The sequence below is a fragment of the Megascapheus bottae genome, chromosome 25, assembly GCF_031878675.1.
Source record: "Megascapheus bottae isolate mThoBot1 chromosome 25, mThoBot2.hap1, whole genome shotgun sequence".
Taxonomy (NCBI): domain Eukaryota; kingdom Metazoa; phylum Chordata; class Mammalia; order Rodentia; family Geomyidae; genus Megascapheus; species Megascapheus bottae.
The window spans coordinates 22,392,976-22,416,018 of NC_143533.1; the positions used below are offsets into that span (position 1 = coordinate 22,392,976).

Below are 23,043 nucleotides of genomic sequence, written 5' to 3' on the forward strand. Positions count from 1 at the left end.
TTGCCCTTGGCCCATCAGAATAATTCTTGCCATTGGGCTCTGGTGGCTCATTTCTGTACTCCTTGGGACTCAGGGGCTGAGATCTGAGGATTGTGGTTCAAAGCCAGCCTGGGAAGGAAAGTCTATGAGACTCTTAGATCCAATTAACTACCAAAAAGCTAGAAGTGTGGTTGTGGCTCATGTGGTAGAGAAGATTAGCTCAAGATCCCGAGTTTAAACCTTAGTACTGGTATACACCAAAAAAAGAAAAAAGAAAAAACATTCTCATCATCCCACCTGGTATCTCATTTGACAGAAAATTAGAATTGATTCTTATTCTTTGTAATTCACTGGCTTGACTATTTTTAATTCTAATAAAAACTCCTCACCGCCATAACCAGGAAATAGCTTCTATACAAGTTAGTATCAAAGAGAACATTGCTTTTCCTTTTGGTCAGAAGTTGCAATATTGTTGATACAAGTTAGAATATCTGCAAAAGAAAGGTTAGCAGGAAAGGTCACAGTAAACAGCCCTACAGAGAGGTTTGTTAACTGTTGGAACAAAAAGAGGCTGAACCTGGCTTAAATGGAAGTAGAAACTTGAAGGCATAAAATCTTGAGGAAAATTCTTTGGTATCTGAGAAATCTAGAGGCCTTGATAATATTAGCCACCTATTATAGCTATGTTATTTAGGCTTTACAATGTATCTTTTTTATTCTTTCTTTCTTGTCAGTCATGGGGTTTGAACTCTGGGCCTGGGCATTGTCTCTAAGCTCTTCAGCTCAAGGCTATGGCCCTACCCCTTGAGCCACAGCACCGCTTTCTACAATGTATCTTCACATTGACTAAATCCTATTTAAGCCTAACTTAAGCTCTGGGAAGCATTAGTATTCCAATTTTACAAATAGGAAATAACCTAGCTCCCTCAGAAGGAGGGAGACTGCCCCTCACACTCAACACACACTTAGACACATGCTGGCCCAAGGAATAGCAGCCTGGGTACTATTTGGGGGTTGGTAGAAACAGAGTCTCAGGGTGGGCCTGAATCTGTACAAAAATTCGCCCTGTGGTGCAGAAGAATGAACTCAGGGTTTTCTGCTTTCTAGGCAAACACTACTATGAGCCATGCTACTAGCTGTCCCTTTTTCCACTGGTTATTTTCAAAGTAGAGTCTCACTTCATAACTTGGTCAGCCTGGGCTGTGATCCTCCTATCTGTGCTTCTTAGTGTCATTGGTGATGACAGGGGCATGCTTCTGTACCAAGCTATTGACTGGATGAGGATGGAGGCCTCAGCTGATCTTGAGCCACAATCCCCTGATTTCTGCCTCCCAAGTAGCTAGGATAACAGGCTTGAATCTACTGTGTGTGTGCGCGTGCGTGTGTGTGTGCGCGTGCGTGCGTGCGTGCGTGCGTGCGTGCGTGCGTGTGTGTGTGTGTGTGTGTGTCCTGGGGTTTGAATTTAGGATCTGAGTCTTGTCCCTGACCTTTTTTGCTCAAGGCTAGTGTCCTACCACTTGAGGAAAGCTTCGCTTCCAGGTTTGTGGTGGTTTATTGGAGCTAAGAGTCTCATGGACTTTCCTGCCTGGCCTGGCTTTAAATCACAACCCTCAGATCACAGCCTCCTGAGTATGGATTACAGGTATGAGCTGACTGAATCCGCCCTTTAACAAGACTTCTGTTTCCTTTCCATCGCAGCCCCAGCCCTAGTGGTCTGCATATTAACTTTTTTTCCTTGGCTTATGTTTTTGGGAGAGGGTCTCATTATATATACCAAACTCCCAATCCTCCTGCCTGGAATTACAGTGGGACGACAATCCACTGCCCCCGACACTTGAGAGGTACTGTTCACTTGCCAGTTCTGGGTTATGAGACAAACAAGTTTTGTGACAGCTTCTGTTGATAAAAGCATCCTGGGAGGAAGGCATCACAAGCAGAAAGGACATGATTAGAATAGTCTCTGGCCAGTTATTACGGGGCAGGAAGACAATCATGTCTAAAGGTATAAACTCTCCAAAAGGAAGGATGGCCTGCCCGCCCCAAGCTGGGACCAGATAATCAGCTGCTTGACTTTCTCTAAGGTAGGAGCTGAGAGGTGCCAAGGGTCAAGGTTTGTGAGCAAGCTCTGGGCTTCTCACCCCCCAGGACGGCCAAATGCCCGTGGGCTGCTCTATATTATCAGTCCCCCTGGATTGGGGAGCCTCTACCCAGGACAGAAAACCAGGGGCAGTATAGGGAAGTGGCCCTGAGATCGAGCTTATAACATAAACATACTTGACTATTTGAGCAAATAAATAAAAATAATATAAACTGAGATTAGGTAAGGCCAAGTATGTGCTCAAAGGAACTTTGCAATTGTGGACCAACACAAATAAAAGAAGAAAGGTAGGCAAATGACAGTTTCTGCTCATGTTCAAATTCACTGAACCCCACTATTATCACCTAGGTCAGCTCTGATAGATGGTGCACTTTAGATCCAAGGTTTGTTGTTGTTGTTTGTTTTCTTCCACAGATCGAGATATTTCAACCCAGCTATTCTCTACAGCGTTAAAAATAAGGTTAGGTCCAGGAGTTTAGCCTAGTGGGAGAGTGCTCACCTAGCATGCACAAAACTCTCGGTTTGATTCCTCAGTACTACATACACAGAAAAAGGGAGAAGTGGCACTGTGGTTCAAGTGGTAGAGCACTAGCCTTGTGCAAGCAGTGTCCAAGGACAGAGCCCAGGCCCTGAGCTCAAGCTTAGTTGTGGACTAGAGAGATAACAAGGGGGTATTTGGGAGAAGAGTCCTAAGGTAGCACTACTAACTATACAACTACACCTACCCTGTCCCTCGCCACCTGACATGTATCAGCCTCTACTTCACCACCAGCTCTGGGAGAGCAGCAACTGCTGTGGCTTACCATCCTGGAACCACATAGCTGCCCCCCCCCACCCCACGCATTAACCTGACACTCAAGAACCCACAAACCCCCAACTTGTACAACTCCTAACAGATCCATAGAGCAAGATGTGGCTCCGGAGATCTGGTCGGGGAGGTGAGAACAGGACAAGGACATAAGGGATAAAGGTTTGTGAACAGTGGCTCTAAAATAACAGCCTGAGAAATTTGTTGATTTTTATAGGAACTGTTGGGGGAAAAGTATATTTTGTAGAGGAAACACTTTTTACAAACAATACAGGATGTGACTCTTGGCTCTCACAATACAAGGCCCACTTTTGTGCGAGGTAACGTATTTTGAAAATAAAGATTCCCTGGAGGAGTAAGAACAAAGATGAAGTGTAAAGTCTGAAATTAACAAAGCCCAGGTCTCACCAACAGCCCAACCCACTGCCAGCTGTGTGACCCCTGACTCACCTGGCCCCTGGTCACTGCACAACCAGGAAATGGGAATAGTGAGGTATTTCTGAGCTGGGCACAATGCAAATGTAATTGTACATATATAATATTCACCACAGTATCTGGCACCCAGCAAAGGCTCAAGCTGACAAAAAGACCCCCAAAACCTCTTCTCTATCTTCACACAGCATGACAGCATTTGCATCTATCATTCATATACTTAGAACACCTCAGCATTATTTTATTTTCTGACTTGGGTTATGGTTACATAGGGGATTATAATTATTCACAATATAATTTTATATATCATACACTTTCCTATGCATTAGGAAAAATCATTTCAAAATGTGTGTATATATGTGCATGTGCACAAACATGCACTGGTCTTAGAGCTTGAACTCAGGGCCTGTGTACTGTCTTTGAGTATTTTTTGCTCAAGGCTAGTCCTCTATCACTTCGGACCCACAGTGCTACTTCCAGCTTTTTCTGAGTAGTTTTATTGGCAATAAGGTCTCATGGACTTTCCTGCCCAGGCTGGCTTTGAACCAATATCCTCAGATCTCAGCCTCTTGAGTTGCTAGGATATAGGGCAAGAGCTACCACTGCTTTGTTTTTACCTGCCAACATCTTTAAAGAGAGCCACTGAACTAATGAAGAAATGGCCAGAAGCAATAGTAAGGAAGACAGATGAGAAGTATGATAAGAAGTGAGGAATGGATGCAAGCGCAGGATGGGGAAGAGCCAATGCAGGAATATTTTCCTAGCATGCCCAGGGCCCTAAGCCCTAGGCCTGGTCTCCAGTACAAAAAAAGTAACCAAAATTCCAGAAAAACCAAAGAAACTGCCTTTTCAGGATTCCTCAAAAGAGCATTTAAGAAAGGAGCCCATATGGCTTCACAAAATTTCAAAGAATTGTTCCAAGATCTTCAAGTAAATTTAAAGCTCAACTATGAACAGAGAAACAGAGGAAGAAATAGGTCTTTAGCCTTCTTTGATTTTACATAGAGAAATGAAGTGTGTAACTTAGCAATACAGTCTAAAGAAGTTTTTTATAGGCTAGAAAAGCAATGAAAATGCATCATAATTTTTCTCTGTGATGAGAGTAGAATTTGCTCCCAGAAGTCTAAAAGGAGACTGTGACGTATAAATGGTGTACTTGGGTTCGGAATGTAGCTTAGTGGTAGAGTGTATGCCTAGCATGCGTGAAGCCATGGGTTCAAGTCCTCAGTACCATGTAAACAGAAAAAGCCAGAAGTGACATGGTGCAGTGGCTTAAGTGGTAACGTGTTAGCCTTGAGCAAAAGCAGCTCGGAGACATTGCCCTACACCTGAGTTCAAGTCCCAGGACTGGCAAGCAAACAAGCAAGCAAACAAACAAACATGGCATCTTCTGAAACTGGACTTTGGCTAAAAAGAAGCATCACGGTGGTATCTGAATATGTCTATAATCTCTGAACTGGGCAGACTGAGAACATAGTAAGGCAAATTCAAGGCCAGGCAAATTCAAGGCCAGCTTGGACTATATAGCATGACCTTAACTCAATAATAATAAAAATTAAAATTAAAAAAAAGAGAAGCACTACAGACTTGCTGCTATAAATGCTAGGTAGAAAGAAAAATTTTGAAAAATCTGAACATTTAAAAGTAATAAGCCTTGCCAGGTGCCAGTGGCTCACACACATAATCTTATTTAGCCAGGAGGCTGAGAGCTGATGACTGTGATTCTAAGCTAGCCCAGGCAGGAACGCGCATCTCTTACCCCTATTAACAACAGAAAAATCCCAAAGTGGTGCTGTGGACCAACTAGTAGAGTGCTTGCCTTGAGCAAAACGAGCCCAGGGACACCACAGGAAACAAAATTGAAATCCAGCCCAGCTGGGTGCTGGTGGCTTAAGCCTATAATCCTAGCTACTGAGGAGGGTGCGATCAGAGGACCGCAGTTCAAAGCCAAACTGGGCAGGAAAAGTCCTTGGGACTCTTAATTGCCAATTAACCACTAGAAAACAGAAAGTAGTTCTATGGCTCAAAGCTATAGAGCATTATCCTTGAGTTGAAAAAGCTTAGGGACAGTGCTCAAGCCTGAGTTCAAATCCCACAACCATCAATAAATAGACTTCACTATTATTCTCCTTATAATTTTTTATTTTAAGAAGTAATAACAAAACAGGGTAACAAACACATAAAAAGGTATGCATATCTTGATCTGTACCTCTCTGTAATGAGTATGAAAAGAAAGTTGACAGAATCTGGCCTTGTCCCAGAGTGGAGTGCAGAGTAGAGGGCAGAGGAGAGCAGGAAAAGACTCCTACAAACACAGGGAACTCTTTTCTTAGCAGCTTGCAATTGGAACGTGAAGTAGTGAAGTAAAACCAACAGAGTCTCCGAAAACAGTGAGACACAGTGCTCTCAGAGAAGCTTAGCTCGAATAAACATGTCCCAAATTTCAAGGCCTGGACTGTTCCCCTAACAAAGGGCAATAAAAACAGCTCTGAGCCCTGCTGGAGATCTGGAGATGGGGGGCTCCAGAGGAGAGGGGTTACTCAGGTCAGGCCCAAGCCTCCTGTCTACCTATGCTTTTTTGTTGCTCAGGAAATGAAAACACACAGGTGACAAATTAAGAGAAGTGAAGCCAGAAGAAACAAAGTCCTAAAGACATGAAAAAGTACTGGCAAGGAGGTAAGACTGACCCCATAGTGATGGTTGAGGCTTCAGGTTCAATCCCTAGCACCACAAAAGAATGAAAAAGTGACCCAGTAACTTGCCCTAAGCTGTAGAGAGAGACAAGAAGAAAGAGAGAGGAATAAGGGAGGGAGGGAGGGAGAAAGAAGGTGAAGAGAGAGGAGGGAGGGAGGGAGGGAAGAAGGATGGGAGAAAGGGAGAGAGAAAGGGAGGGAAGAAGACAGGGAGGGAGAGGGAGAAGGAGAGGGAGAGGGAGAGGGGGAGAGGGAGAGAGAGAGAGAGAGAGAGAGAGAGAGAGAGAGAGAGAGAGAGAGAGACAGACAGACAGACAGAGAGACAGAGAGAGACAGAGAGAGAGACAGAGAGAGAGACAGAGAGTGTCTTAAAAGAAGGTAAGGCCAGGTAGGTAAGTGAAGGCTTCCCAAGACAACTGAGAGCCTGGCATGGCTGGGCTATTTTTAGACAGCAGAGAAGAGGCACTGTGTCCAGGGATAAGAGAATCCAGTGGAAATCATTTTCTAGGCAAAGGCAGCTGTGGGAGTGATGGGCAAGGAGGGAAAATGAAATGGAGAGCAAACAAAGTTAGATCACCAACATTCCTCACAGCATTCCACCTGCTCTGAGGATTTCAGGACACTTTACAAGCCATAATGCAAGAGCACATGAGACACAGGTATAATGGTACATACCTGTAATCCCGCACTCAGGAGGCTGAGGCACTAGAGGCATAAATTCAAGGCCAGCCTAAGCTATAATGCAAAGTTCAAGGCCAGCTTGGAGATAAAAGTTTAACGAAGTTCACTCACAAGGATGGTGAGAAGCAGAGCTGTGGCCCAAGGGCTTCTATTCCTGATCATCCCTCTAGGTAGTGCCCAGAGTATGGCTCAAACACAAAACACCGTGGATTCCTACAAGTTTCAAGGGCAGTGGTTTAAAGGAGTGTTGAGTGGCCTAGACTAAGAGATACTGTAAAGTTTCCTATTCCTGCTCACAGAGAAAATTCTTGATTTCCCTTAGTAAGGCACCAGCTGGCTCCTCACATCTCATAACGGTGCGGTTCTCTCAAATCCATCACCGACATAGTTAATGGATCCATCTGTCTAGAACAAAGACCAGAGCTAAAGACTACTGGAGGAAAAGAGCACACCTGAGCCGATTTGATGTACTAAAGGCTCAGGAAGGACTTGGGTAGCAAACCAGCAGATTTTTAGTCAGGATTCACAACTAGTAGTGAGCTTTGGGTGGAACTCATATATTCCAACTACCAAACTCTACCAGAGATTCTGCTTTCTTACAGCTAGATGGAAGACCCAAAATGTACACAAATAGTCTGATGCCTCTCTCCCCTCCAAACCTTGGCCCCAAGATGAGAGCTATCAAGTTTGACTGAATGATACAAAATGCTTTCCCCTCTATTAAACGGAATAAAGTCTGTCAGCATTAATACCTGGGTTTGTCTGGGCTCAAGCATTGAGCAAAGACAAAGTAAATTATTTGCCAGTTTTTTTTTTCTTTTTTTCATGAAAGTCACCTAGACAAACTCTTCTTAGAGCCACCTAATAAAAGGCTCACACGATCAATCATGCAATGGGAAAAAATAAAGTTAAATTCATACAGAGCTAAAAGGAAGTTACCTTACCCACTGCTCTCAGAGAGGATTATTATATAAACTAGATTAGATATTTCAAAGCCTCCTTCACTTTTCAACATGTAACTACTTTCCGACACAGACAATCTTTTTGTATCCAATTTCAGTCCTGCCTACTCAGTTTCAGCCCATTTCTGTCCTTTGTTAAAGCAGAACAACACCCAGCTCCCCCACATAAAATCTTTCAGAACTTTTAGGCAAAGGGGGAGGGTGAGTTATCAACAGTGCCAATACTTCATTCTTCACACAGCCTCGCACTGGTGGCTCGTGCCTCTGACCCTAGCTACTGAAGAGGCTGAGATCTAAGCAGAGTGCTCCAAAGCCAAGTCCAGGCAGGAAAGTCCATGAGACTTTTATTTCCCATTAACCAGGCCATGAGGCAGTAGCTCAAAAGTGGTAAAATGCTAGCCTTGAGCTGAAGAGCTCATAAAGAGTGTCTAGGCCCTGAGTTCAAGCCCCACAACTGGCCAGAAAAAAAGAAATGAAGAGGGGGGTGACCCAGCCTCTACTTGAGATGCCAGCAACTGCCTCACAGGGTTTGAACTGGAGGGGTATTTACAACTGATAACTGAGCTGTACTTAAGAAACAACAAATCTTGCAAAAGATCTTAAAATGCAGAAATTCCCCTCCTCAAAAACAAAACACACGGGCTGGGAGTTTGGCCTAGTGGTTAAAGTGCTTGCCTAGCATGCACAAAGACCCGGGCTCGATTCCTCGGTACCACATACATGCAAAAAAAAGCCGGAAGTGATGCTGAGGCTCAGGTGGCAGAGCTCTAGCCTTGAGAAAGTCCAAGGACAGTGCTCAGGCCCTGAACTCAGGCCCAGGACTGGCAAAAAAAAAACAAAAAAACAAAACAAAAACAAAAACAAAACACACACGACAAAAATCCCAGCTCTATTCTCACTGTAGTAATTAAAATCCCAACCTCTACTGGCCTTTTCATTTCAGCTTCCTATCACATTTAAACCATATTTTCTCCTGAATCCAAAGTCCTTGCTAGAACTGAGGGTGTGACTAAAGCAGCAGAGGAGGGCTTACTCAGGGAGTACAAGTCCCTAAATTCAATCCCTAGTACTGCACTGCAAATAAATAAAGCTATATACATACATGTATAGATACATACATGTACACATACATACATACACACACATATATAAAATAAAAATGGAGCAATACTTTCTCACACATATACCTTCCTCCTCTCCTACTTTTCTTTTCTTTTTGCCAGTCGTGGGCTTGAGCTCAGGGCCTGAGCACTGTCCTTGGATTTCCTCAAGGCTAGAGCTCTACCACTTGAGCCACAGCACCACTTCTGGCTTTTTCTGCGTATGTGGTACGGGGAATTGAACCCAGGGCTTCATGTATGCTAGGCAAGCCCTCTACCACTAGGTTACACTCCTGGCCCCTGTTCTTTTTCTTTTTGTCTGTGTGGGGTTTGAACCAGGGTCCTATCCCTAAGCAATTTTGCTTAAAGCTAGCACTCCACCACTCTTCCTGTTCTGGTGGTTAAATGGAGATGAGAATCTCATGGACTTCCCTGCCTGGGCTGGCTCAGAATCCTCCTCCTCAGATCTCAGCCTTTGAGTAGCGAGCGTCACAGGCATGAGCCACTGGGGCCCAGCTTCAACTTTCTTTTTCATTTTGTTATTCCTCATTTTGTTTTCTCTTCCCAAGAGGTCATAAATTTATTCTTCCAGACTCCCAAGTTTATCTAACTTTGACACCTTTAAACTGTTCACATTCATTTTATTCCTTAGTACCAACTACATACTTGACAATGCCCTACACAGTGTGAAGAAAAGAAAACGAAGCCTGAGGCTGGTGGCTCACACCTGTAATCCTAACTACTCAGGGGACTGAGATCTGAGAATCATGGTTTGAAGGCAGCCTGGGAAGAAAAGTCCCTGAGACTCTTACCTGCAGTTATTTACTCTAAAACTGGAAATAGAGCTGTGGTTGACAGAGGGAGAGGGCTAGCCTTGAGCAAAAGAGCTCAAGAACAGAGCCTAAGCTCTGAGTTTAAGCTCCACAACCAAAAAAGAAGAAAATGCCCCTGACCTTAGGAAATGAACTCATACATAGAAAAACAGTAGAGAGGGCCAGGAGTTTGGCCTAGTGGTAGAGTGCTTGTCTAGCATGCACAAAGACCCGGGTTCGATTCCTCAGTACCACATAGGTAGCAAAAAGCCAGAAGGGGTGCTGTGGCTCAAGTGGTTAGAGCCTTTGCCTTGAGAAAATCCACGGACAGTGCTCAGGCCCTGAGCCCAAGCCCAGGACAGGCAAAAGGAAAAAAAAGAAAGAAAAAGAAAAACAGTAGAGATTGGTTTCAGGGAAATGAGGATAGTTGGCAAAGACTCTAGAAAATATGGAGATATATCTAGAACTGAATGTACAATATGGTAAAGAGGAAAAGCGAGGCTACTTTGGAGAGACAGAATAGTATGAAGAAGACGGAATCCTAGCCTGTAATCCTAGCATAGACTCAGCTGAGGCGAAGACTGTGAGCTGATGGCCATAAAGTGAGAGTATGTCTCAAAAAATCAAACAATAACAAAATCAAAGCAAGAGGCTATCTGAGGTAGGAGTTACACAAAGACCCTCTTATAATTCCACCTTTGCCCCTCAAAAGGCATGCTTTTTCATTTCAAAATCAGCTATCCTGCCAAGTGCTGGTGGCTCAGGCCTATACACCCTAGCTTCTCAGGAGGCTGAGATCTGAGGATCACGGTTCAAAGCCAACCCCAGCAAAAAAGTCCATGAGAGTCTTATCTCCAATCAACTATGAAGAGCCAGAAGTAAGACTGTGACTCAAGTGGTAGAGTACTAGCCTTGAGCAAAAGCAGCTCAGGGTCAACATCCAAGCTCTATGTTCAAGCCCCAAGACTGATGTGCACACAACAAATTACCTATCTGTACAGCGTAAACTTCCCATGATTATCCGCAGCTACCACACATTGAAACTACCTGCAGAGTCTAATAGAGTAGTCCACGTGGTTTACCACAGGAAGGCTTTTGAAGTAATCCTAGGTAGAGAGTCTTCACTGAGGAATGTTGGGAGGGAGGCATCTCCCGGGTTATAGGGTCACAGACGGCTGTTGCTTCTGTGTTAAAGATCAACACTAGTGCTCATGCTCTATCACACCATTCAAGGGTCAGGTCATTCCACCTCACATCAACATTTCCTTCATATACAACGTTTAAACCAGCACCCCATGAAACAGGGACTCTCAGTGGTGGCGCCAGGGATGCCCCTTGTTCTGCTGTTTTCCTAGAAAACTCCTGTCCTCTTGCTTTGGACTCATAGTTCAAGCATCCTTTCCTTTACAGAGTCTTTCCTAATTCCCCTAAATTGAGCATAGGAACCTCCCCAGTGCTTCCATGAATAATTTAACACATACTTCTTAAACAGCACATACCACACATGTTGTAATTACTTGTTTTTTTTTTCCAGTCCTGGGCTTGAGCTCATGGCCTGAGCACTGTCCTTGGACTTTCTCAAGGTTAGAGCTCTACCACTTGAGCCTCAGCACCACTTCCGGCTTTTTTTTCTATGTATGTGTACCAAGGAATCGAACTTGGGCCTTCGTGCATGCCAGGCAAGCACTTTAACCACTAGGCCAAACTCCCGGCCCCTAATTACTTGTTTTTATGTCTCACTACCACAAGCTCTTTGATGTCAAGGATGCTTTATATTCATCGCTGAACATCTAGTAGGCATTCAACAAATCCTTGTCGAATAAATTAGTGATGAATGACACAAGAAGTCTTAAGAAGCAAGGTCCGTGGAGCCAGGTGCGGTGGCTCACGCCTGTAATCCTAGATATTCAGGAGGCCGAGATCTGAGGATCGAGGTTCAAAGCCAGCCCAGGTAATACAAAGCCAAGAGACTCTTATCTCTAATTAATCACTAGAAAATAGGAAGTGGGACTGAGGCTCAAGAGTAGTAGGGTAGTGGGGCCGGGAGTTTGGCCTAGTGGTTGAGTGCTTGCCTAGCATGCACTAAGACCTGGGTTTGATTCCTCAGTACCACGTACATAGAAAAAAGCCAGAAGTTGTGCTGTGGCTCAGGTGGTAGAGCTCTAGCCTTAAGAAAGCCCAAGGAAGTGCTCAGGCCCTCAGCTCAAGACCCAGGACTGACAAAAAAAAAAAAAAAAAGAGTAGTAGGGTGGTAGCCTTAAGCTAAAAAGCTCAGGGTCAGCTCCCAGGCCCAGGGGTAAGGTGGTAGCCTTGAGTTGAAGAGCTCAGGGACAGGGACAGCACCCAGGCCCAGAGTTGAAGCCCAAGACCCACAAAAAAAAAAAAAAAAAGGTCTATGGTATCTTCTGGATTCCAAGCCAAAATCATAGTAAGTATTCCCTAGGTATTCTTGGCCAAAGATGATATACATATTATGTACAACATTTCTCTCCAGAAAACAAGAGCCCAAAGATATGAGAAGATTGGTCTAATACTGCTGACCACTGCCAAGTTATTAGCCCATAGAAAGAGCAGCCTTGGTTCTAAGAATGTAAAGAATATACAAAGAATTGTAGTTAAGACTGTTTCTGATTTGGGGGTTCATCCTCCTGCCTTTAGAGAATAGGAACAGTAACTTAGTAGTAAGAGTCCTCAGAAGGGACATTATCTCCACAACCATAGAGCTCTGATTTGATACAACCCCTGCTACAATATACAGGAAAACTGATCCCCTTTACACCAAATCCAACCAAGATCCTGCTAAGGGACAGAACCCTGCCATGCGGATAGCACTCTAAATCATTCCTCATTGGGTTTACTCATCTCTAAAGAGTCACAGCAAGGAAATAAAATGCTATTGTTGCAAATGACTCTTCCCTTGGTAATCCTGTACCATACAAAGCTATTGTGTTTATAGACTGCTAATAAGATACAACATGCAATCTGATCCTCTGGGAATAAAGCCTTGGATTCCCTCAAGGGATTAAAAGAAGTTAGTCTGGTGCTGTCCCTCAAGGTGGTAGAGTGCTAGCCTTGAGCGGAAAAAGCTTAGGGACATTGCCCAGGCCCTGAATCCAAGCCCCATGACTGACAAAAAAAAAAAAAAAAAGGAAAAGAAAGAAAGAAAGAAAAGGAGAAAGGGGTGGGAGAGGGAAAGGAAATTAGTCTACTTTTGTATGCCCAAAGTGTGAGGCACAACAAAGTCAAATAAAGCAGGACCTCAGTGATTGTATTTGCACACACCTGTAATGCTAGCACCACGGAAGCTGAGAAAAGAAGGGGATCTAGAGTTTGAGGCCATCCTGAATGACCTACATCAGGAGACCCTGTCTTAAAATGAAACAAGAAGAAAATACCACACCTAAGGATCAATAAGTGTATCCCTTTCCCGTAAGTGAGGGGATACAAAAGGACTTTGCCTCTGAGAAGCATGTGCCCCAGAAAGGCTATATCCTGTAAAACTGTTTTTCTGGCAGGCATGTGGTTTTGGCATGTTATGGTTTCTAAGAAACACATAAGCTCTAGGTAAGTCAGCTAAGGTCCATTAAAAAGATTAGCAAAAACAACTAATTACTTAAAAAGATCAGCAAAAACAATTACGGGTCAACAACTCGCACAAGGTGTTTTGGTGTTACTTTTCTGCTATTGATAAAGCTTGCCATAGTCCCAGTTGTTACATTAACATATACATCCACATTAGTCATAGCTTAGTCCTTCTCAGGGTATGTGATCCCACCGTCCTTTTCCAAGGAGGGAAACTGAGTCACGGAATGTCAAGCGGCTTCCTCAAGCACACTCTTGGTCTGTAATGAGGTCACGGTGAAACTCCACTGGTTTTCAGTCCTCGTGACCTCTTCTCATGAATGAATCCCCTGCTGTCTATTTCCCTTCCACCTAAAGCCAGGTCACGGCTTTGCTTTTAGTTTTTTGGGGTTTTGTGTGTTCTGAGGGTCAGACACGAGAGCATTGGGTCTTCTAGAGTCAACTGGGGTGTCTCCCTCTCTTCTCTCCCAAGAAAAACGGTGGTGAGGGGGGGGATTAACCGAGGGAGGGTAGGAGGGATGGCTGGCCCGCCATGGCAGGACTCACCTTGGAGCTGAGGTCCTCTCTCCGGTTTCCCGCCTTACTCCTGCGCAATTTGATGGACGGGGAGCGTAGCAAGTTCTTGATCCGGCTCGTAATGGTCGACCCTTCCACGGTCATCATGACGAGGGGGGTCCCCGGGGACGACCCCCTGGGGTGGCGCCCTTGGGATCCGCCTCAACGCGGACACAGCCTTCGCGCTCCGCTCGGCCTCGCAGCCACACACCTTCCCACGGGCCTGAAATGGCAGAGGCCGCCGCGGCGGCTGCCTCCGGGTCGGGCCTTCCCCCCCCCCCCCGCTCCTCCCCATCCCCTCGCCCCCGCCCCCCGCCCCCCCGCGTGGCCTCGCACCACGTGGGAAGGACGAAGAAGCCCCGTGAAGAGCCGAGGGGAGCGTGGGGAGGGGCGGGGTGGGGACGAGGGCGGCGGCGGGGAGGGGTGGGCGGCGTGGGGGTCCGCGGACGGCAGGAACGCCAGGCCCGCGCCGGCCGAGGGACTTCAACTGGAGAATGGGACGAGCACCGGCAGGGCGGGCGGCCCCGTCAGGCTCCCGTTAACGCCCCACGGTTCCCATGGCAACGGCGCGGGCGGAGCGGGAGGTGGGGGGGTCCCGGGAGGGGCCCGGGGCGGCCGGGCGCGCGGAGCCGCCGCTCCCCTCACTCCCGCCCCGGGGCAGGGGCGCTCGCTCTCCGCCCGCGCTCTTCCTCCTTCCCCCGCCTCGGAAACCCCGCTTACTCGTCAGCGCCCCCTCCGGGACCAACCTTACCAGCCCCGGAGCTCGAGGGCTGGCCGGTTCACGGCGCCCTCAGACATCGCGCTCGACGGCTTTAGCTCGGCGGCGGCGGCGGCGGCGGCGGCCGCAGCTATGGTGGCACGAGCGGCTCAAAACGCGAACTAACGCCGGGGCCAAGCGGCAGGCGGAGGGGGCGTGGCCTGGGCCGGGGAGGTGTGGCCTGGATCCTGGAGGTCGACTCCCGAGTGGACGAGCGAGGCCCGCGGGGCGGGGCCAAAGCAAAGGCCTCGGAAACTGGAGTCCGAAGAGGACTTGAACTGCGGGTTCTGCTCTGTGTAATTGTGGGTACCGCTCTTTCCACGAAGGTCAACATCACACGACTTCAGAATGGAGGGAGCCGGGCCTTTTATGGTATTATCAGGGTTGGTCCCCCCCCCCCCGCCCCCAGAACCTCACCTCCTAGAGCTCCAAGACAATAACCACGCCCCTGGGGCACTGGCTGAAACTCTCAGCTCCCAACTACAAGGTGGAGAAAAGGCCAAAAACAGCTGAGAATTCAGCAGCTGGAAGAGTTCCTCATTTCAGCCGGCCTAGCACATTCACGTAGAAAGGATTTTTTCCCGGGAAAATCTGATGCAAAGTGGCCGAGTGTTCTAAACTGGGCAACCTCGTGGAAAAAAGGACAGGCCCGGGGCAGAACTTGAGGCGTGGAAAGTAAAAGGCACCAGTGAAAGATATGTGTCATGGTTTTAGTGCTCTCCACTTAAATCAGTCCTTTGTTACTTTTTTTTTTTTTTTTGCCAGTCCTGGGCTTGAGCTCAGGGCCTGAGCACTGTCCTTGGACTTTCTCAAGGCTAGAGCTCTGCCACTTGAGCCTCAGCACCATTTCTGGCTTTTTTCTATGTCTGTGGTACCAAGGAATAGAACCTGGGTCTTCATGCATGCTAGGCAAGCACTCTACCACTAGGCCAAACTCCCGGCCCCTTTGTTACTCTTGAACTTAATATTTCCGCCCAAACTGATACTTACCAAGGCCACTTTCAATCTTGTGGCAGTAGATTCTGCAGCTTTTCTAGTTCAGTGGTGGCAAGTATATGTTCTTCAATAGCAGGTAAGCCAGTTTATTTCCTAGAACCCCTGAACACTCACCTGCTTACCTTCTGTAAAAGTCCGCCTAAATCAAGACATGCTCCAGTGTAGTAGAACACTGAGGTATCTCACCCTCTCCAGGTCTTTTTTTTTTTTTTTTGCCAGTCCTGGGCTTGAACTCAGGGCCTGAGCACTGTCCTTGGACTTTCTCAAGGCTAGATAGAGCTCTACCACTTGAGCCTCAGCACCACTTCCAGCTTTATTTTTTCCTATGAGATGCCGAGGAATCAAACCCGGGTCTTCGTGCATACTAGGAAAGCACTCGATCACTAGGCCAAATTCCAGCCCCCCTCTCCAGGTCTTTAGGGTACCTTGGAAGATGCCATCCTAGTAAGAGAGAGGGATCCCTAAACGTTGCTGTGAATCAACTTATACAGCCAAAAGGCAAAGCAGGAAAGTGCTTAACGCACTCTAGCCATGTGTCAAAAATAACATTTACAAACTATGCAATGGGTATTGGCAGCAGGGGAAAACTGGAGTGAAGGGGTGACAGTCCAAAATAGAAATGTACTCACACCATTTACAAAGCTTACTGTGGAATCATTTATGTATTGCCAATCTGTCCTTGGGCTTGAACTCAGGGCCTGGGCACTGTCCCTCAGCTGCTTTTTTTTTGCTCAAGGTTATAGTGCTCTACCACTTGAGCCACAGTGCTACTTCCATCTTTGTTTATGTGGTACTGAGGAATGGAACCCAGGGCTTCATGCTTGCTACTAAGCCACATTCCCAGCCCCCAGTTACCTCCTTTAAGACAAGCTGGAATAGCAGCCAGAAGCATAAACCTCCATTATACCACCTATGCACTGTAGAGCTAATCAAACTAAAATGGGCCTTTCTAATTTATTTCCTAAATCTGGAAGGTGCAAGGGCTGTTAACTACAACCATAGAAGTAGGTAGGGTATTCTTTAACCCTTTCCTGGCCTGTGATTCGACCAGGCCAAAGCAGCTGAAAAACACTAGTAAATGGTGCCACCTGGTGTCTTCTTGTGTGCTACAGACCCTGTACCTGACATTGCCACTCAGACCACACAAGTTGTCCCCAATTCCCTTCTGGTCACTTGTGTGTGTAACAAACATTCACGCAAGTTAAGTGGGTATACAGTATCATTGGTCATTCCTGGCCTAAAGATACTTTGGTTTAGCTCCTAAGAAAATCTCAGAATGATTCTCATCTAAAGCTGAGTTGCACAGGCAAATCTAAGCTCCTGATTTCCTGTCAAAGATGATATACAGAGATCTTTGTCAACAATAAAAAACCTAACAGTGTAATGGTGTTTAGGTCAAGAATCTAGGTACTTATTTTTGTCTTGAACTCTGGGCCTGGGCATTGTCCTTGAGCTCTTCAGCTCAAGGCTACCACCCTACCCTTGAGCCACAGCACCACTTCCAAGAATCTAGATACTTCTAAGACCAAAACTATACATCTTAAAATTCTTCACAATCCACCATGGGGCTTGGTGAGATGTCAGGACAAGATAGGCCATTGGCCATTTCCATGCTTCATGACTACTCAAAAATAACAGGCCCAGGTCTAGGGGGAATAGAAGTGTTGTTTTTTCTTATCAGACTTGCCATCCTACTATCCAAAAGTGGGCAGTCACTCACCGAAATTACTTCATTATCTATACACCATTTCACTTTTATTGTTTGTGCATGTCCTAAACACGTACACAAGTGTTTGTCAGGTTCTCAAATTCTCCATGTCTGGGCATAGATGTCACACAGTTATCTTAAGAGTAAATGATTTTAAATTCACTCTATGGAAAATAAGGGGCAATTCTAAGATCCTAGAAAACTAACAGGCTAGAGTAAACATTTGCTCATCAATTCAAATATTTATTGAGCACCTTTACATGCAAGGCACTGTAGGACAGTTGTGGCCAGTGATTGCAGATGCAAACAGGATGGACCTTAAGACAATACTTCTAATGCTGCTTTCCTACTTAATACAATCTCTTCTAGCAGTTTAGTGATAAAATTTATAGGTTTGTCTCAAAAATCTCTACCAACCCTCCACAAACAACCCTGGTACTATTAAAGTTGTATCAAATTGTTGTCTTTATCACTCAGTTTAAAAGTTGTAAAGTTGTATGTATCAAATTAGTTCTCTTCAAATACATTTTGTTTTCCTTCCTTCCACTGGCAGTAAAAATAACCACTTAAGCTTTATTTTTCCCTTATTCTGTCAGTCATATCCATGTTTACTCAGTAGCAGTATGTCACAGTATTGATGTCCTTGTGGCACTTTCAAAATCAATTTCATGCAAGAAATGTATCCTGATTTCTTGTTACCCATCATTCTCCAAGTACCTGAAAAATGTCCTTCCTACGCTGTGCTTTTTTTTTTTTTAATAAAGTTTAAAGAAGACAAGGGCTATCACTATTTTGTAGACCAAATATTTCAATCAGTATAGTATGTGTGGTGGTGGTGGTGGGGAATCTACCAAGCCTTACAATACAAATTTTGTTTGCAATGTCAGCTTTCTTCAGTGTTCTTCAGTGTTCAAAACATCTTCCTCTTCTATGAAGTTGAAGTAAACTATATGAAACTCACATGACTGAATTTGATCTATCAGTGACTTATATAACAGCTTCATGTTTACAAGATTCTCTTAATTAAAACCCCTACAAATTACAAACCTAGTTAACATCTTGCCTTTATGAACTATTTTTCTTAGCCACTAAGATTGTTTGGTCCTTTCTCAAGGTTACAAACAGCCTGGCACACAGAGGTACTATGAGGCTAGCTGTTTTTTCACTGGAAAATGATTTCTGAGACAAATCAAGCCATACAAAACCTTGAGACCTCTATGAATAATATAAGGATTAGGTATACCAAAACCTCCCCCGTAACAGTATGTAAAAGAAAAAAAAATTGGGGGTGGGAGGTCAGTTGTGGGGCTTGAACTCTGGGCCTGAGTGCTCTCCCTGAGCCCTTCAGCTCAAAGCTAGCGCTCTACCACTTGAGCCACAATGCCAAAAAAAAAAATTGCTAACAAATTTGGTCTACAAAATAGGCATTCCTATGATAAATTATTTTTAATGACACTCCCCCTTCAAATACACACCTCCTTAAGAATTCTCTACTCCAACTCAGCACAAACCTCCAGAGCAAGTCCTGCTTTAATTAGTAGAACTGGTTTATTTCAAGTTTATACATCTTGCCTTTCAATCACCAAACTTCTGCTATTCTTGTTTCTAAAAAAATAAGTCACTTTGAAAAGCAGAAAATGAAAGATATATATTTAATATATAAAAGAAAATGCTAAATCTGACATAATTATATCCTTAAAAACATTCCATTTATTTACAGATGTATAAAAAGGCGGATTATTGGTCTACTGAAATCATGCTTCTTATATAGGATGAGAGCTGTCTTCCAGGTTCCTCAAATCTTCTCTCTCAACTTCACCTGTCATAATCATACATGTAATTTTCACAGATCAATTTTTCCCAGGGTCAGGTTAAAGGGTAGGAGTTTGGGGGACACTTGGTATTTGTCAAGCCTGCAAGACTGTTGTGGACTGAGCCCTGATCACTCCTACATCTGTCTTGGGAGAACACTGGTATCCTGGGGCTTTGTAATGTCTGCAGCCTTCCCGAAGACCTAGAATCATCCTTCATTTCCATCTTTGTATAGCTCTTCTAAACACAGCCAGATACTCACCGATCAAGAAATGACTTTGACCTGTTTTGCTTATTCTCTTATTTTAAAAAAGCGCAAGTATTCAGAAGCTAAAATGGTCCTTCTTTTCCTGAGGATTTTTCTTCACTCCCTTGCCTGCTCCCTGTCTCTCAGAAGCCACAAGAGCCTTGGGAAGGCAGGAAAACACAGGGAAATGACAAGCAATGAGAAACTGTTGTAACCCAAAGACAACTATTAACAAGGGAGACAGGGGCTGGACTCCATGGACTAAGGCATTGAATGAAATCTGTGGGGTAAGGGTAAAGGGATAATGGGAAGCTGAAGAGCACTCTATTTGCTCTGTAAAGCTACTTCAGCAAGAGGAAAGGTTAAGTGCTGTTGAGCAGGTCTAGAAAGGCAAGCAGCATAAAACAGAAGTTTATTCCCACTGCTCTTTGCAGAAGTTTCCCCATCTTTGCAATCTGCTGTTATAGGAGTAACAGAAGGGGAAATCAATTATGGAAGATAATTCACTGGCTAGATCCATTCCAAAGTTGGTCTCACAACCTGGGACATGGGTTAATAAAGGCAGGGGATAGAGAAGAAATAGCATCACCCAGGCACAGCCTAGGCACTGGAAGCTCTTGTGTTAAGTGTTTAACAACACAAGCAAATCCTGTCAATAAAGACAGAACAAGGGTTACATTCCAAAATATAATTATTTAAGAAAGGCAAAATGCAGCAGCTAAATCCCAGTCTATACATTTTCAGAATAGTGATTCTTGCCCCCAGGAGTTTCTGAGACCCCTCAAGTGCACCATGATTATTTACAAACTAAATAGGAAACATCATTTCTATACCCAATACAAATCTCATCTTCTAGGTTGAAAACTTCAGCCTTTGAGAAATCTATGAAAACAACTATACAAAAATATAAATATCTCTTATCTTTACACGGCTGCCAGTCCTTCATACCCTGACAGCTAATGAGTGAAAAAGCTCTACAGATCACTGAATCCATGATTGCAGATAAAAAATATATCTTATAATTCAAATACTGCCGTACTTCCCTGGTAAAGAATGCCTATGGTGACTTTTCTTTACATCCTGCGCAGATAGCAGTGAACGAAACCTTCAAGCACCAGGAGCTGCTTAAATTGGGAAATATCCAGCCCCACTGTTTAGTTTGGCCGTGATTTGTAGTTGGAGAGAGAATGCTTTTCATTTTAGCTGTCCCTTAGTGATGTGGTCTGTGGAGGAGGAAAGGACCTCTCTAAATCCACTTTCAAAATCACACATTCTGGGTAAACACCCCAGCACTGTGAAATAATCCTTCCAACATCCCAAAAGACAATAAGGGAGGACTACTTTTTTGTTTTAAACATCTCAAAAGAATTTCCTTAGTAATAAAAGCTACAAGTATCCCTATTTTACCTGAAGGCTTCAATTTATAATTCTAACTGGAAAGGTAAGAGAATGGAGACTACTTGGGTATGAAAGAGAAGCCTGCTGAATGACATCAAGTCCTTTACTTTGGTATTCCATGGTACCCATCCTCTCTCTTCCTTTTTGCTGTGTCTTCATGTATGTAGGTGTGTGTGTGTGTGTGTATGGTTTTTTTTTTTGACACTGGGTCTTACTTTGTAGCCCAGCCTGCCTTTGAACTCATGACCCTCCTGTCTCAGCCTCTCAACGGGTAGAATTACAGGTATGTGCCACCATGCACATGAGAGCTCTCTCTCTCCCCGTTACTGAAATACCATGTAAAAACGACTTCTTCAGGATTCCTTCACACCAGTGCATCACATTCCTTAGGCCAAATCCAACAACTATGACAGTTTCGCTGATAGAATGCCAGTCTCAAGCAGTTTTTTCTCTTGAGGGTACCATTGTGGAGCCAGTCTTGTTATGAATTCCTTTGATAAGAGGGAAACCTCAGGTCTAGTAATGGATCACATCGTCTTAAAAGAGGATGAAAGGATCCAGCACCACAAGTGAGGGAACAAATGTCAACACGATCAGAATTTCATAGTATTTCTTATACAACGATCAGCACCCTACCCTTCTCATCAATATCCACCACGGAAGTCAAAGACCTTAGCATGACACAATATAAAGATGCCCAGATAAAGGAAGCAGGATTCCATTTCCAATCACAGCCTGGTTCTTGCTTGAGGACAAACAAGTTCATTTCCCTGAAGAACTTGGTGAGACTCCACAGTTGCCCAATTTAGCTACAACAGGAGCCAATGTAGGCATCACCTTGCTCTCCCGGCCTTCCTGGTCACTCCCTGCTAAGTTTATTTTGTGGCCAGCTGACCCAACTTTGGCAGATATAGGTGCCAAACAAGGCATTACTTTGAGACTCTGACCATCTGTATCACTGGGAGGATGGGCCACTTTTAAACCTAAAGGTGCCAACTTTGGCATAGGCCTCCACACAGTCTCTGTGTTGGTATTCTCCAGGCCAGTCTTCATATGTAGGACTGGAGGTGAGGTCACAATTTCAGGCTCTGCAGAGATGCCAGAAGTACTCTTCTTTCCATCACTAGATTTCCTGTGAGAAAGGAAAGAATCTTTTACCTCAGAGTCAATGACAATCTTAAGGACATCTGGCTCAGATGCTGTTTCTCCAAGTTGTTTTTCATTCTCAGAGAAGTCATCATCTTCCAACTGCAAGAGGAGGGGGCTGATAGAGTCCCTCTCTCCTTGAACATCAGTTAATTCTTTCAAACTTGGCCCCAAGTGGCCAACCTGGAAGGCTGTTCTGTTCCCAGGAGGAAGTTTACTAATAAAAGCCCGCCGAGAATCTCCTTGGAACTCTGTATCCATAGAGCCGGGCATATCAGACAAGCCAACAGTGTCGTCATTTAGTTGTTGGTTAAGAAAGGCAATCTCATTGAGCAATGAAGTCAGGGTCTCATCAGTGTCATCCTCATCTTCCATGTTGCTCAGCAGTTCACCAGGACCAAGAGCTGCTTCCTCTATAGCTGAAGTAACTTTCCTCAGCTCCATCTCTAGGCTTGAGTCCTTGAGATCTTTCACCTTAAACTTATGAAAGGAAGACTCCTTTGCCTTCAGTCTCTCTCCTTTCAATTCACCCTCTTTTCGATTATACCGAATTCCTCTCATATCACCAGAAGTCTTTTTAGGTAAAAACCCGTGTGTGTCCTGCATACTGGAAACATCTAATTGTGAAAAGCCAGAACCTTTATTTGCCAGAAAAACTTGAGTCGGACCCAATGCCACCCTGCTATCTCTCTGGTTTCCTCTGGAAGAAATTCTACCTAAGGAGTTGTCTTCCGTCCTGATGGTGTCTCGGAGGTGGTCAGGTGGCTTGCCATCAGGAACTTCATGAGCATATTTGTTGCCTCCAATATCTACCATATCCTCTTCCGCAGCCAACGATGTCACGTTAACAATTCGTGGCATCATAAATAAGTCATCGTTTTCTGAAAAATGAAAATTAAAACACATGTAGATCTACAGTAGTTCTCACCTTTCTTTCCCACATCTCTCGCTCTCCCATCCCCATATCAATTATACCTTTTTTGTGATTGCTCTTTTTTTATTAAAGAATTTTTACATCATATTCAAATGACGTGTTTAACAAACAAGTATTCAAGAAGAGAATCTCTATATACAGTCACTGGCACTTAAGATTTTAGAACATAATTAAAATTAGGCTGAGGGTTTGTATGTCATAGATATGTATTAATCTATGTAATACAACATGTAGAGTCACAAATATTTGCCTATGTAGTTGTGTTTATATTTCCAATACCATGTCCGTAGCATTGGGTATGCAAATATTGAGTCATTGCTCTTGTACTGCCCCCAATTATACC

The 23,043-nt window shown here is 44.6% G+C and overlaps 2 protein-coding genes across 7 annotated transcripts in view; both read right to left on the minus strand.

The window, feature by feature from the left end:
- Positions 1-14,181, minus strand: part of Mapkbp1 (mitogen-activated protein kinase binding protein 1) — a 53,541-nt gene extending 39,360 nt beyond the window's left edge. The window contains exon 1 of the mRNA XM_090318567.1: positions 13,694-14,181. Within this exon, the coding sequence (XP_090174693.1) occupies positions 13,694-13,810 (117 nt within the window). The 5' untranslated portion in view covers positions 13,811-14,181. The remainder of the gene's footprint in view (positions 1-13,693) is intronic.
- Positions 14,182-17,385: 3,204 nt separating this feature from the next.
- Positions 17,386-23,043, minus strand: part of Mga (MAX dimerization protein MGA) — a 58,948-nt gene continuing 53,290 nt past the window's right edge. For all 6 annotated transcript variants that reach the window (XM_090318573.1, XM_090318572.1, XM_090318571.1 and 3 more), the window contains one exon: positions 17,386-22,647. In XM_090318573.1, the coding sequence (XP_090174699.1) occupies positions 21,383-22,647 (1,265 nt within the window). In that variant the 3' untranslated portion in view covers positions 17,386-21,382. The remainder of the gene's footprint in view (positions 22,648-23,043) is intronic.